General features: G+C 33.4%; 1 protein-coding gene across 7 annotated transcripts in view; it reads left to right on the top strand.

Moving 5' to 3' along the window:
• Nucleotides 1-14,274, top strand: part of LOC143240655 (U-scoloptoxin(01)-Er1a-like) — a 65,283-nt gene that overhangs the window by 33,186 nt on the left and 17,823 nt on the right. For all 7 annotated transcript variants that reach the window (XM_076483432.1, XM_076483431.1, XM_076483434.1 and 4 more), the window contains 3 exons: nt 1,567-1,622; nt 3,667-3,734; nt 11,873-12,079. In XM_076483432.1, coding sequence (XP_076339547.1) covers nt 1,595-1,622; nt 3,667-3,734; nt 11,873-12,079 — 303 coding nt within the window. In that variant the 5' untranslated portion in view covers nt 1,567-1,594. The remainder of the gene's footprint in view (nt 1-1,566; nt 1,623-3,666; nt 3,735-11,872; nt 12,080-14,274) is intronic.

Genomic DNA, 14,274 nt, shown 5'->3' with positions numbered 1-14,274 from the left:
ACGTTCTTTGAAAACGTCAATACCAATAAAAATATCCACAAATCTAGCATTACCTGAACAGTAACTTTCTTCACCAATCAATCAGAAATAGCGTTTTGCTTTGCAGAATTTGAGTCATTTGTCATAAAAGCCTAATAAAGGAATCACTGGTGCATAAACTTGCAAATCCTGGGTAGTACTACTGTAATTCTATATAATAATTATGCTAACTTTGAAAACAAAAGTTAATGACCTAAAATTATAAACATTTAAATCTTTAATATTTTAAGTAGCTTATTTTACAAAGGAAGTGGGTGACTTCACAAAAAGTTTGATCATCACTGTGTTACTATTTATCCTGGACGAGTTTCTAGTTTATTACGTAACTTATTTCGAGTAACCAAAAATTGAATTGAATAATTTAGATTTAGAAGTTAAATAAATGTCAATATGTATCCAGTTTATGATACTTACCAACAAGATTGATGCACACAGTTTTTTAAATAAAAAATATATTTTAATGTACAACCAATAACACAATTTATAATAACGGCTATTGCAATTTACAGTTTATGTACAAAAGTTTCACAAACTTACGGATAGTATTGAGACTTCTATCTGGTCTGGAACTTTATTGATATTTTATCGAAGGGTCACGATGAGTGAATTAAATTTGCGTTGATGTAGATAGAATTCATTTAAACAGGGAGCTAGCTAGCTCTGTGTTCTCTGCCGGCCAGACACCGAATTATTCGGCCACAGAAGGTAAACAGTTTGTTGTGTTCAAATCTATAAATTTTCTTGGTCAAATATCTGAAGATTTCGATTAAAAAGCGTTATAACAATCGCAGGTTTGAATCTGTGAATAAGTAGGAATTTCGCAATAAATATTTAACATGACAAGTCATGTACATTTCGAAAAAAAAAACTTACTTAAACATCAATATTAAAATAGATGTACTATAGTAAAGCTGTCACACCTAGAATTTCAGTGAGTTTGGTATGAAAATACCACATATCACATTCCTGTTGTGCAGTGGTTCCCAACCTTTTTTCTGCCCCGCACCTCTAAAACATTTTAATGTTCTCGCACCCCTCACAGTAATTATTTATTTAAGAACAAAAGTGAAGGTGGCCAAAACAAATGTTTTCTCGCACCCCCAAGGGATGCGAGCACCCCTGGTCGGGAAACATTGCTCTAGTGTGTGTCTAAAGTGTTTAAGATATTCCTTAATTTGAACTAGGTCATGTTCTAATTTAGTTCTAGATGTTTCTCTTTATGAGTCAAGGATATTTTGGTGTGCCCTGTGAAATGTTAAACATTTGTAAAGTTCTCATTCATTGTAACAATAAATTTTAATCTGCATATTTCTTGTAAATATTGACTAATTCTAATAAAATTTAGACCGTTTCCATCTAAATATCACGTAATTTTCTCCTCAATTTAGTGATGAGTGCAACTGTTTATTTTTTAGGAAGTGTGTGGGAATGGATTAAGGTTCAAATATTCAGCAGCGTAAAATTATGCAACCAACTTATAGGACTCCAATGCTTTTTAGTAAAACGGTATTTTTTTATACATCTTAGGTAACGCCATGCGGTCTTAGGTAAAACCATGTCACAGAGATGCCAAGCGTTTAAAGGTGAGTGTGTTTATTAATTAGTTTGGATTTGGTTTGTTTGAATTAAGCACAAAGCTACACAATAGGCTATCTGTGCTCTGCCCACCACGGATATCGAAATCCGGTTTTCAGCGGTATGAGTCCGTAGACATGCTGCTGTGCCACTGGGGCGCGTTTTTTAATTAACGTTCGGGATTCTTGAGGCCAAATAGTTAATATAATCATGCATTTACTTTATAAGCTTTGCAAGCTAGTTGTGCTTTATTGGTAGTTCGCAGATTATGTTGAGGTCGTTTGGGATATTTGTAGCCCTCTGTTAGAGGAAACTAATTTTTTCTTACACATTTAAGATAAAACTAAGACGTCTAGATTTAGTGCAAACACATGTGTACACATACTTCTTAGTACTGTACATCAAATTTTAAAAGTCAGTAAAACAGAAGTAGTGATGGATTTGTTCGATATGTTTTTTAAATTACTGTCTGTCTGTATATCTGTATTTTGCCGCGTTCTTTATTTCGACTCATTCAATTTTATTTCAGCTTACATAACAGTTTTCAAATGTAAAGTGATATTTTTTCCTTAAACTGTAACAACCGAAGAAATAAGAGTATGATTGGTTAAATTTTTTTTAATTCAAAATGTTTATTATCCTTACAACAAGAAATACTCGGGAGTACTGAATCGTTACAAAAATTAGTGATAATAGGAAAGAACTATTAATATCAAAACAACAATTAAATCTGAATTTACAACGTTATAATCAAGAGTTCGATTCCTCTCGGTGGACTCAACAGATAACCCGTTGTGGTTTTGCTACAAGAAAAACACTGCGGTTAAGTTTAATCATCCAAGGAAATGGTTAACGTATATAATTTGTATTATTAAAATACCTTATGGATCTGTGTATTTATTGATCGATTAAGTGAATTGTAATGGAAATTCACTTTTACAATCTAGAAATGCAAATTCTAAAGGCATTGTTTTTGTTTACAGGTAGATAGATAGTATTTTGGTTTACACTGTGCGTTCAGTTAACATTTAATCTTCCCGCGCCTGTAATGAACAGCTAGCTGTCTTGTCGTATATAACGCTAGAACGTCGAGATTCCGATTATTGTATCGTATATCAAACGTTAATTGCTACGATTCTCAGTCCTTATTTTTAAATACATTTTAAAACTGTTTTACATTATTAGAAGTAAAAATTCCAAACAAAATATTTATTCAGTGTTTTATTTGTTATTTTGTAAACTTAGATAAACTTGTATTTCCGATATAAATACACTATTTCGTTGTTGTTGTTTTTTTGTAATACTTACTGGTAAAATGATTTTCGCTGTACATGAATACAAGTTTTTGTAAGCAGTACCACATGACGGAAAAACCACAAAGCTACTATATACAGTAATTTCTAGTTCCCAGTGTTGGACCTACTAAAGCTTTTATAATATTAACCAGCCTTCTTTAGAATAGACAAAACTAGAAGTAATAACACAGGTCTGCGATGATTTTGTTGTTTTGAAATGTTCAAATATTCTAGTAATTCCTTTACGCTGAATCCGATAATGTATCAATTTTCTCCATCACGTACAAATATTACACAATGTTATATGTACTTTTACGTAAGTGAATCATTTTAATTGAACTCTAGTCGCATTTGGTTATGCTTAGTGTTAACAACCACTCTGTGTAGATTTCTCTAGACCAGTCGCGACGTGAGTCTTGTCGACTGTTCTAGAACGTACGAGAAACGCACACAATAATAAAAAATGTTCATTATAAAACTAAATAATAATTTGATCTAAGTAAAAGTTTTTGTCCCCGATATGTAAAAAAACAATTCTTAAGTTATATAGAATAAAATGAATATTGTTTTCGAAATCTGCATGGCTGAATTGTGGAAACTCTGTTGTTAAAACCAAAACAAATTTAATAAAGTTTTTAAATTCAATGCCTGTCTACTAAGTAAAACAAAATGTCTGCTACAGTGCTTCAAGATTGTTGTAAGTTTGCACGTATCACTTCAAGTACCTTTTAAGAGTGGACTTGAAATATATTTACAGGAAGATGCAGCATTTTGATACTCCTGATCGCTTTGAATATCTGGAGTCATCAAACACAAGCCGACAAGGTAATCTATTGTTCTTTGTATTAATAAATGGTCCTCTCACTGTTTTACGTATGGCTCGGTTAGGATAATCGAAATTTGAGTTTTCAATTGTCACGTTGTATAAAGTTCAGCTTGCATTGTTACTGCCTTAAAGGCGAGCTGCTAGTATTTAAAACTGGCTGTTTCTTTCGTATTTTAATTGTTCGTACCACGATGAAGTAACGTAGATAAATAATTACAAAATATTTAAAAAGATCTAGTGTTTTATATTTTTACTTACGGAACTACTTAGTTACTTAACATTTTTGAAAATATTCTGAATTATTATAATCAAAAGATACAGAACTTCTTGTGTAGTGGACTGGTGCCAAGAATGGTAACATTTCGTGCACATAAGACCGAACTTTTAAAAATTTAAAGGTAAGTGATAACAGCACTACAGATTGGTCACATTCAGATGCGAAACTATAAAACTTTGTAAATAAAAGTATGTAACTGAACAGAAATAGAGGATTACCTTAAAACTAGTTTTGTATGAGCGAAAGGGCTTGGTTACTGTGTCGTGTGGCCAAAACAACTTACAGGACACACTGTGTGTTATTAATAGAAATGATAGCAGTAATCCAAACTGTCATGTATTTTAAACGGATGTGCTGTACTGGACTCTTACTTCACCTACCAAATTTGAAAGCAGTCCGTTAAGACAAACCTGAGATATAACATCTTCAGTTTTGATTTTCTTCGTATTTATTTTGTCTTCGGACCAAAAGTACGAAAACTTTATTTGATAGAGAACATACTTAACTCCTATGTTTTCTTTGTTGTTGTTTTTTTCTAATTTGGTACATTGACACACACCCTACAATCTACTCATTTGGTGTAGATATGAGCCACACATGCAAAGTTATTAAAAAAAACTGCTCAAATCTGACGGAATTTTACACACGCCTGCGCAAAAAAGTCGTGTGAGCTAGTGGTTTTTTAACACATTTACTATAGTGTAACGTAATAATAAAAGTAGATAATTTTTAGTTTTTCTTATTCGGATTAAAGACGGTTGACTTACAGCAAGAAGACTAAGGTGAAAGGTTGTGCAGATACACAAATATTGGTTAGGCCAAAGAAACTGAAGTAGCAATTTCCAGTCAACTTTTCAAAAGAATTATACGGGTAGACGATTATTATTCATTGCTAACGTTTAAGTACAGATTTACTAAATTTTATGTAATTATCCTAATTAAATAGGGTTTTGTGTCACGTGATATTAACTTACGCAATTAGCATAAGTAATGATGCTTGATACGGATGTACCGACTGCGTGTGAGTGAGGACAAGAAACGGTAAATTCATGGCATTACCATAAAGGGAGCTTTAGAGAAGAAAAAACACCACTATTTTAAATATTATGGTTGGTTCTGTAAAGTATAGATCTGTTTCAAATAATAGGGTTGCAATCTTAAAGCTAATGTTGGTTATTATCGAATGTTTATTTTATCCACCATCATGCCACAAAGGTGAACCACAAACAAGGCCTAGCTAACTAATGAATAAATATTTGCTGTAAAGCTTTGTTATGTTACGTATTACTATTTCAAATAACCGGAAATTTGAATTTAGAAGCTAATAAATGTTATATTTCTCAACAAGATTGATGCACACAGTTTTCTTTTTTAACACAAATATATTCTAATATATAAATAAAAGCAACACAATTTAAAATAACTGTTATTACTAATAGTTATTACAAATGATGGCTTATATACAAGAGTTTTACAAACTTGCAAACTATACTGAGTCGTCTGTCTGGTCTACAACAGTTGATTTTGTTACGCCTCGCCTAAAATAACGATGTCTTTTTCTTGGCTAGTCTTATACCTGGTACAAGCTTTTTTTTTTTTTTTTCGGTGAAGATATCCAATGTATTCATAGAAATGCAAGTGTCCAATGTCAATCCACTGAAGTTAAACGGTTCGTAATATTCAAAATCTACGAACATTCCTGGTTCAGTTATGTAGTTTTCCGATTAATAGGCGTTAATCACAGTTATAGCTTCGGGGTATGTAGCACACTGATTGTAATTGTCCAATAATACTCTTCTAGTGGCGCTTCGGTTTTATGTACCAATCACAGGAGTTTCTAGAAGCTTCAACAATGTTCGTGTTTTTGGTGAAACAACTATAGTTGATTCCTACTGTTCAAGAATCTTCGAGAACAGGTGGGACTTGTGCGATACTCATTCAAGAATATACGTCATATGAAAAAGAAAAGAGAACTATACTGAAACAAGCGTAGATATTATACGTATAAGAGTGAATCCGTTACAATGTTATAACTACCCGTTTGGCCGTCAAATTTGATTTCATTCCTTCAAGTCACACACTCAAGCGGTTTGGGCTACATCTTTTTTCACACTTAAGAAGTTTTTTAATTAGATTATTTTTAAATGAACTTGTTGTCGTATACGTGTAGAAGTAGTAAAGTGTAACTAGTCGTAAAATAACTTCAACTAAGGTGTTAGTGAAAATAAAACTTATGTGTTGAACGGAAAAAACCAAGATACCTGATTAATTAATTAATTAAGCCCTCGGTAATGGTAACATTAGTTTGAACCAGTTATATTGTTACGTGAGCTAGGATTGTTATGTGGATAGCTGGAAATAACGAACACTTATGTGGATGTGTGGATTTATTTTCATTTTCACCATTTTTGACAAGTAGGAATCAAAGTACACAATGATGTACTTTAGGCAAAATAAGGAGAAACCGCGCTTTGTTCTTGTATCAAATGGAATGCTGCATTTTACGACTTGAATAAGGAAAGATTCCGTAAAATAAACAGATAACACCGTAATGTTAATGTCAAACTACTGTAAGTGAAGAATAACTACACATTTATTTGTTTGCTTTGGAAGGTCTCATGCATTCGTACGAATATAATTTGTACTTCCATATCTTCCAATCCAAATATATCACTAAGCTTTAATCTCTAAATCATCTTTAAAACATTCTGTCGAGACAGAACGCCTTTAGCGCCTCCTCCACCAAACTGAATACCTGCCACGGTTTGTTTGATTTAAGTTGGGTGTAACACACAGACAACATAGTCACTTGAGAGTAATACGTGTTTGAGTCACATGAGTGTCAAAAAATATCCTAAACCTAAAGACGAGTTTAGTGAGTGCCCTTTGTATCTTTATATGCACCGATATTAACAACAAATAATGAACCCAGTTTCAGTTTCTTCTCGTAAATATGAGTTGTGGAAATGGTTTACTCAATTAATACCTTCTTCTAAACATTAAATAGTTAGCAAAGAACAACTGTGAACAGTAAAAAAGAAATATATATATATATATATATATTGGTAAACGTAATATAAAATGCATACGTACGTCACGATGTCTATATGCTTTTAAAACTATTTCGACTGATTGTTCACTAGCATAAACAACATGGACTAGATATGAACCGTTTAAACTTCTGATACAAAAAGAAAAACGCAAAAATACTGTTTACTGTATCTGTCGTTCCAGGAATAAACCACTACGTACATGCATTTGTACGTATTATCATAATAAAGTATGCAAAAATAACTATGTAAAGCAAGAACAACAATTTGCACTGAGATACTTGTTGAATGACAAAAAAGATCTATAAAAATATCTTACAAAAAAAATCCTCAAAACATTAAGATACACTTAGTCATACTCTTCTTTTAAAAAAAGTATTCAAAAGTACGGATTTAACAGTTTGATAATACTTTTAAAATTTTCGCTTGTATGTGTATGCACTAAATCTAATACAAAACTCCCTTTGCTACGTAATCCGAGGGTCGCGGGTTCGAATCCCAGTAACACCAAACATGCTCGCCCTTCCAGCTGTTGGGCGTTATAATGGGACGATCAATCCCACTATTCATTGTAAAAAAAGTAACCCAAGAGTTGGCGGTGGGTGATGATGACTAGCTGTCTTCCCTCTAGTCTTACACTGCTAAATTAGAGACGGCTAGCGCAGATAGCCCTCGAGTAGCTTTGCGCGAAATTCAAAACACTTGTAACCGAAGAGGCGGATGTTGATTTAAATTAATATGTTGAGGCTATTTGCTGTGTCCACTAAGGGAATCGAACAGCTGGTTTTAACGTAAGTCTGAAGACTTACCACCGTTCCACTAGATAGACTAAATGAGTGTGTGTGTGTGTGTGTTTGTTTTATAGTAAAGCCACATCGGGCTATCTGCTGAATCCGCCGAGAGGAATCGAACCATTGATTTTAGCGTTGTAAATCCGTAGACTTACCGATGTACCAGCAGGGGACCAGACTAAATGGTAAGTCTGATGTGTGTACTGAAAAAAAAAATTCGTTATTTTCCTCTAGTTCAATATCAAATAAAATTTGCATGTACGTTGCGATCCAATTAATAAAAGAAAAACAATTAACAAATCAGGGAGAGGATAATACTCTAGATTAATGGTTTCCAAAGATTTTTCACTGACGTGAAAACCCACTTAGCTTTATTTACAAGACATATGCAATATGAATTTTGTAGTTTAAGTTATTAATTATTTGTTTGGTGATGAAACTCGCGACACCCAAAACGATGGATGAAAATTTTAAAAAAATTATCGTTAAAAAAAAACCATTACGGTCTTCACACCATGTAACTACGAACACCAGTTGGTGTGTGAATGAGGAGGTATACTGAAAAAATCCTGAGTATCAAAACCACATACAACATAAAAATGTTAACCTGCATTTTATTTTGTGGAAATACGAAATATGTAGGAACAGTCTCTTGTTCTTGTCATATGACTGATACACGTAACAGACATTTAGGTAATAGCCACAGAGTATGGACGACAAAATAAAAGGCGGTGCTATCACTGAATAAGTTTCAGCAAGTGGTGATGGTGTAAGGAGTGGGACACAAAACCCTGGCTTGTCATTCGTGATGACGAGAAACCCACTTGAAGTAAACATTTTAACATATTCCTGTGAATTCACTAAGTTGGTTCCAATTAAATACGACCCTGGAGTTACTACCGTGAAATACAAAAATATCTTAATATTAGTGAGAAAGACTACTTTAACTTTTCTATCCAAGAACATAAAAGTTGTACATCGCTTTTACAAAAAACATGTATTTTTGGAATTTGCTGGCCCTACGAGTTACCTTTGTCTTGTGTATGTACTACTCTAAGTAAGCGCTCAGTAGTATATTTTATGTGTGCTCTGTGTCTATAAATACACCACAGAACCTCGATAAACCGGCAGTAGACCTCTTCAGTCTCTTTTATTTCTACTATTTGTAATCAAAATTAATCGCGTAATAATGGGCATTTCAGTATTCTGGACTAAGGGCTGTGTGTTTAGTCTTGTTCTCGTCGTAAACGCTAGGATACATAAGCTGCAAGACACGGGTGTGGGTGTTTGAGAGTTGCACTGCAAAAACAAACAAATGGGGTAGCCTTAAAATTCAGAAACAATGTACCGAAAATTGCATCTGCGCGCGCACGTACCCAAGTACGAACCTTTAACTCTATCTAGACAGGCTACGTCATTGAGTTTGTTGACTTGCGTTCAAACGTTTATTGAAGTACAGTTTTATGAATTTGTCATTAAGTTTGGTAACAAATTGTAGATTTATTTCTGTAACGAATTTACCGTTATATATATATATATATATATATTTTATTGCCTACACTTCCTTCAGCACAGTTTTCTTTTTTTGCATGTGACGTATATTATTAAGTGAGAAGCAATAATATTTGTTTACGAAAACGCGCTAGGTCATTGTTGCAAAATTACCTTCGAGAAACTCGTGTGATTGATGTATAAAAACCGACGCATCGAGAGAAAAAATTTGTTTCGAATTTATCGCAAAGCTACACGAGGTCTATCTACGCTAGCCGCCCCTAATTTAGCAGTGTAAAACTAGAGGAAAGGCAGCTAGTCATCATCACCCACTGCCAACTCTTGGGTTACTCTTTTGCCAATGAATAGTGGGATTGACTGTAACGTTATAATTCCCCACGACTGAACGGGCGAGTATGTTTGGCGTGACGAAGATTCAAACCCGCGACCCTCGGATTACGATCAAGTGTGCAAACCACCTGGCAATGCTAAGCCTAAGAGAGAGAAAAAGAGTATTATTATTGGACAGCTGTAGTCAGTACGTTGTAGGCCTAGGAAGCTATAATTGTGATTAACGTCTATTAATCGGAAAACTACACAATTTGTTCAGCAACATTTATATATATTTCGAACATTACAAACCCTTTAACTTCAGTGAATAACTTCGGACGTTACTGTTTCTACGAGGCCATTAAATATATTCGGTGGAAGGAGTCAGCTTATACCTGGTGTAAGGCTAGCCGAGAAAAGACATTGTTAAGTTACGGGAGGTGTAATGAAACCAACTCAAAATTAACTTGTTCGTTGTAGACCTGGGCCACTGATAAAATATCTAGTTCTAGACTCGGATATAAGACTCGGTGTAGTTTGTAAGTTTGTAAAACTATTGTATATAAACCATCATCTGCAATAGTTAGTAATAACCGTTATTATAAATTTTATTGTGTATATTAAAATATATTTGTGTTTAAAAAGGAAATTGTGTGTGCCAAGCTTGTTGGCAAATAACATAAATTTGATACTTATTAGCATTTAATCAAATATTAAGCTCAAATTAAAATTCCCATTATTTAAAATAGCAATACATAACATTTCTTAACAGGTCTGTATATCGGTACATGCTCTCGCAAAGGTACAGTTTTGGGAACGTGCGTGCATGTATCTAAATACCAACCTTTAATCCTATCTCGACAGGTCACATCATCGCGTTTGTTGACTTGCATTCATATGTTAACTAAATAAATTTGGTATCAAATTGAAGATTATAATTCAAATTTTAATTACTTAAAAGCATGTGTTAAAATAAACTGAAATATCGATTTTTGTGTGTCACTTGGTATGTTCAAATGTGTGTGATGTCAAAATACTAAGTTTGTAGTATCAATAAATTAGGTACTCAAACTACCGATAATATTGAGGTATGGCATGTGTTCTAAACAAAACGCAACTCTTTCCAATTTTGCAAATATTATATTTGAATAACGAACTGAAAGCTCAGAATGTCCCCATAGTCATTTTTTATCCATTTTGAAGCGCTTGGAAGCCATCTCATTCTTTCAAATCTGTAATCATTCTAGAACGAAAAAAGCATAATTTATTTGTTTTCTTATTTTTATAGTGGTTACGAGGTCGGTTAAATTGACAGATCCCCCATATGGTCGAGAACATAACGGACAAAATATAAGTTTTGCTGAAAATAAACGTTTAAAATGTATTTGGTAGGACTTCCAAATTACACCTCTAACTCTTGGATTACTCTCTTACCACCGAATAGTGAGATTGACTATCCCAATATAACACCCCCTACGGTTGCAAGGACAAGCATGTTTGGTGTGACGGGGATTCGAACCCGCGACCCTAATCACTTGACCACAATTTGAAACCATACAAACATTAGTAAGATTTGCAGAAGAGAAAATTTAGTAAAATGTTTTCCTGAAGAGAGACTTTTAAAATCACGAAACCGGTAGAAGAACTTAATGAAAAAAAGGGAAAAAAGACGGATATTTCGGTGTTTTACATATATATATATATATATAAGGTATTAACAACCAGATTAAAGTAATCGAATAGGTTAGTTTATCACGACAAATATTAATATCCTATCGCCTCAGCCTTAACATAAATACAAAATTATTTTTACGTGAGCTAAAAATGTATTTTAAACTACATACTGTGTACTCGGGAACGAGTTTCATTGTGTTTGCAGAGGTACGAAGGACTAAAAATTACAGGCTTAGTTTTTGATTTTACTTTAGAAGTTAGTAATGTTGAGGACCATTGCTACGTGTAAGTACCACCTTAAAGTTTGTTGCTTTATAAAATAAGACAAAATATTAAATTATCTCGTTTAGGTTCTATATTATGCACAAGTTTAGGTAGAATAGTTATTTTAATAACTATCAAAAAGAATCATTAATTTGTGGATTGAATTTTTTTATAATATGAGAATTTCCCTGTGTTAATGTTTGGAGTTTTCAGAAGACTAAAAAGATTTATTTCTTTTGTATTTCATGTTGTTCGCCTAGCACGGGGAATATCCCAAATTAAACGCTATACCCTCAACAAATTTCACGTGTTTCACAAAACTCCCGGGTTACTATGCAGACCCGCATCCCAAGGCTGGTTGCCAGGTTTATCATATGTGTAACATGAAGGGAAGGAAATACAGTTACCTTTGTCCTAACCACACCTTGTTCAACCAGGCTCACTTGATCTGTGACCACTGGTATAACGTAAGTAACACAAGACTTTGGTTTGATTAAAGATTTATGTTTAAAAAGTTTAAGATAATTAATGAAGATACTGTAAATGATCCTGAAACATTATTCAGTAGTTTTTACAATCTTAATATTAATTTCTTATCTCGAATATTATATTTTGTTATTGTTGACATGTTCAGTTATTGGATGCCTAACACCTATACTTGTAGTTATTTAATTTATTTTACGTCATACACACACGCGCGGCCGTAATATATAAAGCTTATTACTGTAACACTGTAAACAAGTATTATAGGCTAACATGTGATATGTTTTGTTATTTTAATAAATGAAATAAGGATCTTAAGTTTGGTTAAACCCAGGTCACGTAGCGTAACGTACAAATGCACCTTTTTGTCGCGAGATGTGGTTTTCTTATGACTCCATGTGAAATTGAATTAATTTTCGATGTGTATTGGATAGGCCCATTTGGTAACGGGAGATTCGTTCAGGTTACAAAGTATACTAAATCTTTCACTAATTGATTTGATGCAAAATAGAATGATGAGACTGAACACAAAGTGAAACATATAAATCTATAATCTTTATTAAACATAATCACATTGTGTGTATTTTCTTTAGAATATTAAGATCTATCAATTTTACTGGATACTTTCAGTAGCTTCTTCAAGATTCTGTTCCAGACTAGAATGACCAGATGTTAATCTTGCAGAGAGACCACTGCTATTCACCTAACTGATCCTATTCATTACAAGTAGATCAATAATTACTAGATAATACTTGAACGTCCATTAAAGGGACTCTGCTGTCGATATTCTTGGACAAAATGCAGTATTGAGCAATGTTATCTTCAGGTAGAACAGGTATTATCCACTTAGAGAATAACAAAGGAAGAAAAGTAGGTCAGAACAATATCTACTTAATGGCTTTCAGGACCACATGTTACGTGAAACCTTGCATTTGTACAGAAACAAATAGTAAATTGAGAATAAATACTGTAATATTATAAGAAGAAAATTCATGGTATATTTATTTACCACTCTTTCTGTCTTCCATCTCGCAGGCTGGTTTTCAGGCTGACAATTAACTGTAAAACCAATAAACTTTAAATTTGTTCTGTGGTTGAAGACTGTGTCAACTTTCTCTCACCTGTGAAAACACTTGCATGCCAAACAGACGGTCACAGCTTTCAAAACAAAGATGATCATTACATAATCAAATATTAAGTAAGAATACAAATATAAATTATTAAACACAAATGCAAACAGCACTAACAGTAAACCTTTAATAATGAAAAATACATTTAAAATAATCCTTTAATAATGATCAAGTTCAGCTAGATGTGTAGTATAGGTTGAAAAAGGGTCAGTGATCTGGTTACAACCATTTTCCTATCAAAAACTACCTTTAGAGGCAAAGTAATTAGTGGGAGTACCTTTTTCATCAAGCAAACTTTTTATGAGGTTCTCATGTGCTCCTTTAATCGCCCATAGAATATGTATCCCTGTTGCTGGCCTCATAGGGTCTTTATTTACACCCTACATCTTTATGCATCTTAAACTGCTTTTTATACTCAAACAACATCAACAAAATATTTAGATAAGAAATATTAAATATTCGAATCTGCATGACTGAAAATATTCTGTCACAACCAGATTTATATTTATTATTATATTTAAACTACTTTGGGGGAATTTCACACACTAGTGGTAATTTCTCATACTCGTAGCTTTCAGTTTGAGCCCTAAATATTTCGTATTACGCATACTAGAAACCATAACTATGGTTTTCCTTCAGATATAGTAAAAGCTTGTTTTTACTACCTGTTAAATATTTAAATGTCATAATTGGAATATTTTAACGAAAATAAAAGGTACGGCCCGGCATGGCTAGGTGGTTAAGGCGCTCGACTCGTAATCTGAGGGTCGCGGTTTCGAATCCCCGTCGCAATAAACATGTTCACTCTTTCAGCCGTGAGGGCGTTATAATGTGAATATCAATCCCACTATTTGTAGATAAAAGAGTAGCCCAAGAGTTGGCAGTGGGTGGTGATGACTAGCTGCCTTCCCTCTAGTCTTATACTGCTGAATTAGGGACAGCTAGCGCAGATAGCCCTCGTGTAACATTGCACGAAATTCAAAAATAAACGAACAAGTTTCAAATAATACCTTACAGTTCAGTAATCACAGTTCACTTCAAAAATTCTT

Source organism: Tachypleus tridentatus, chromosome 13, assembly GCF_004210375.1.
Source record: "Tachypleus tridentatus isolate NWPU-2018 chromosome 13, ASM421037v1, whole genome shotgun sequence".
Taxonomy (NCBI): Eukaryota; Metazoa; Arthropoda; class Merostomata; order Xiphosura; family Limulidae; genus Tachypleus; species Tachypleus tridentatus.
The sequence above is the reverse complement of the archived record's forward strand: the minus strand, read 5'-3'. Positions and strand labels throughout refer to the sequence as shown.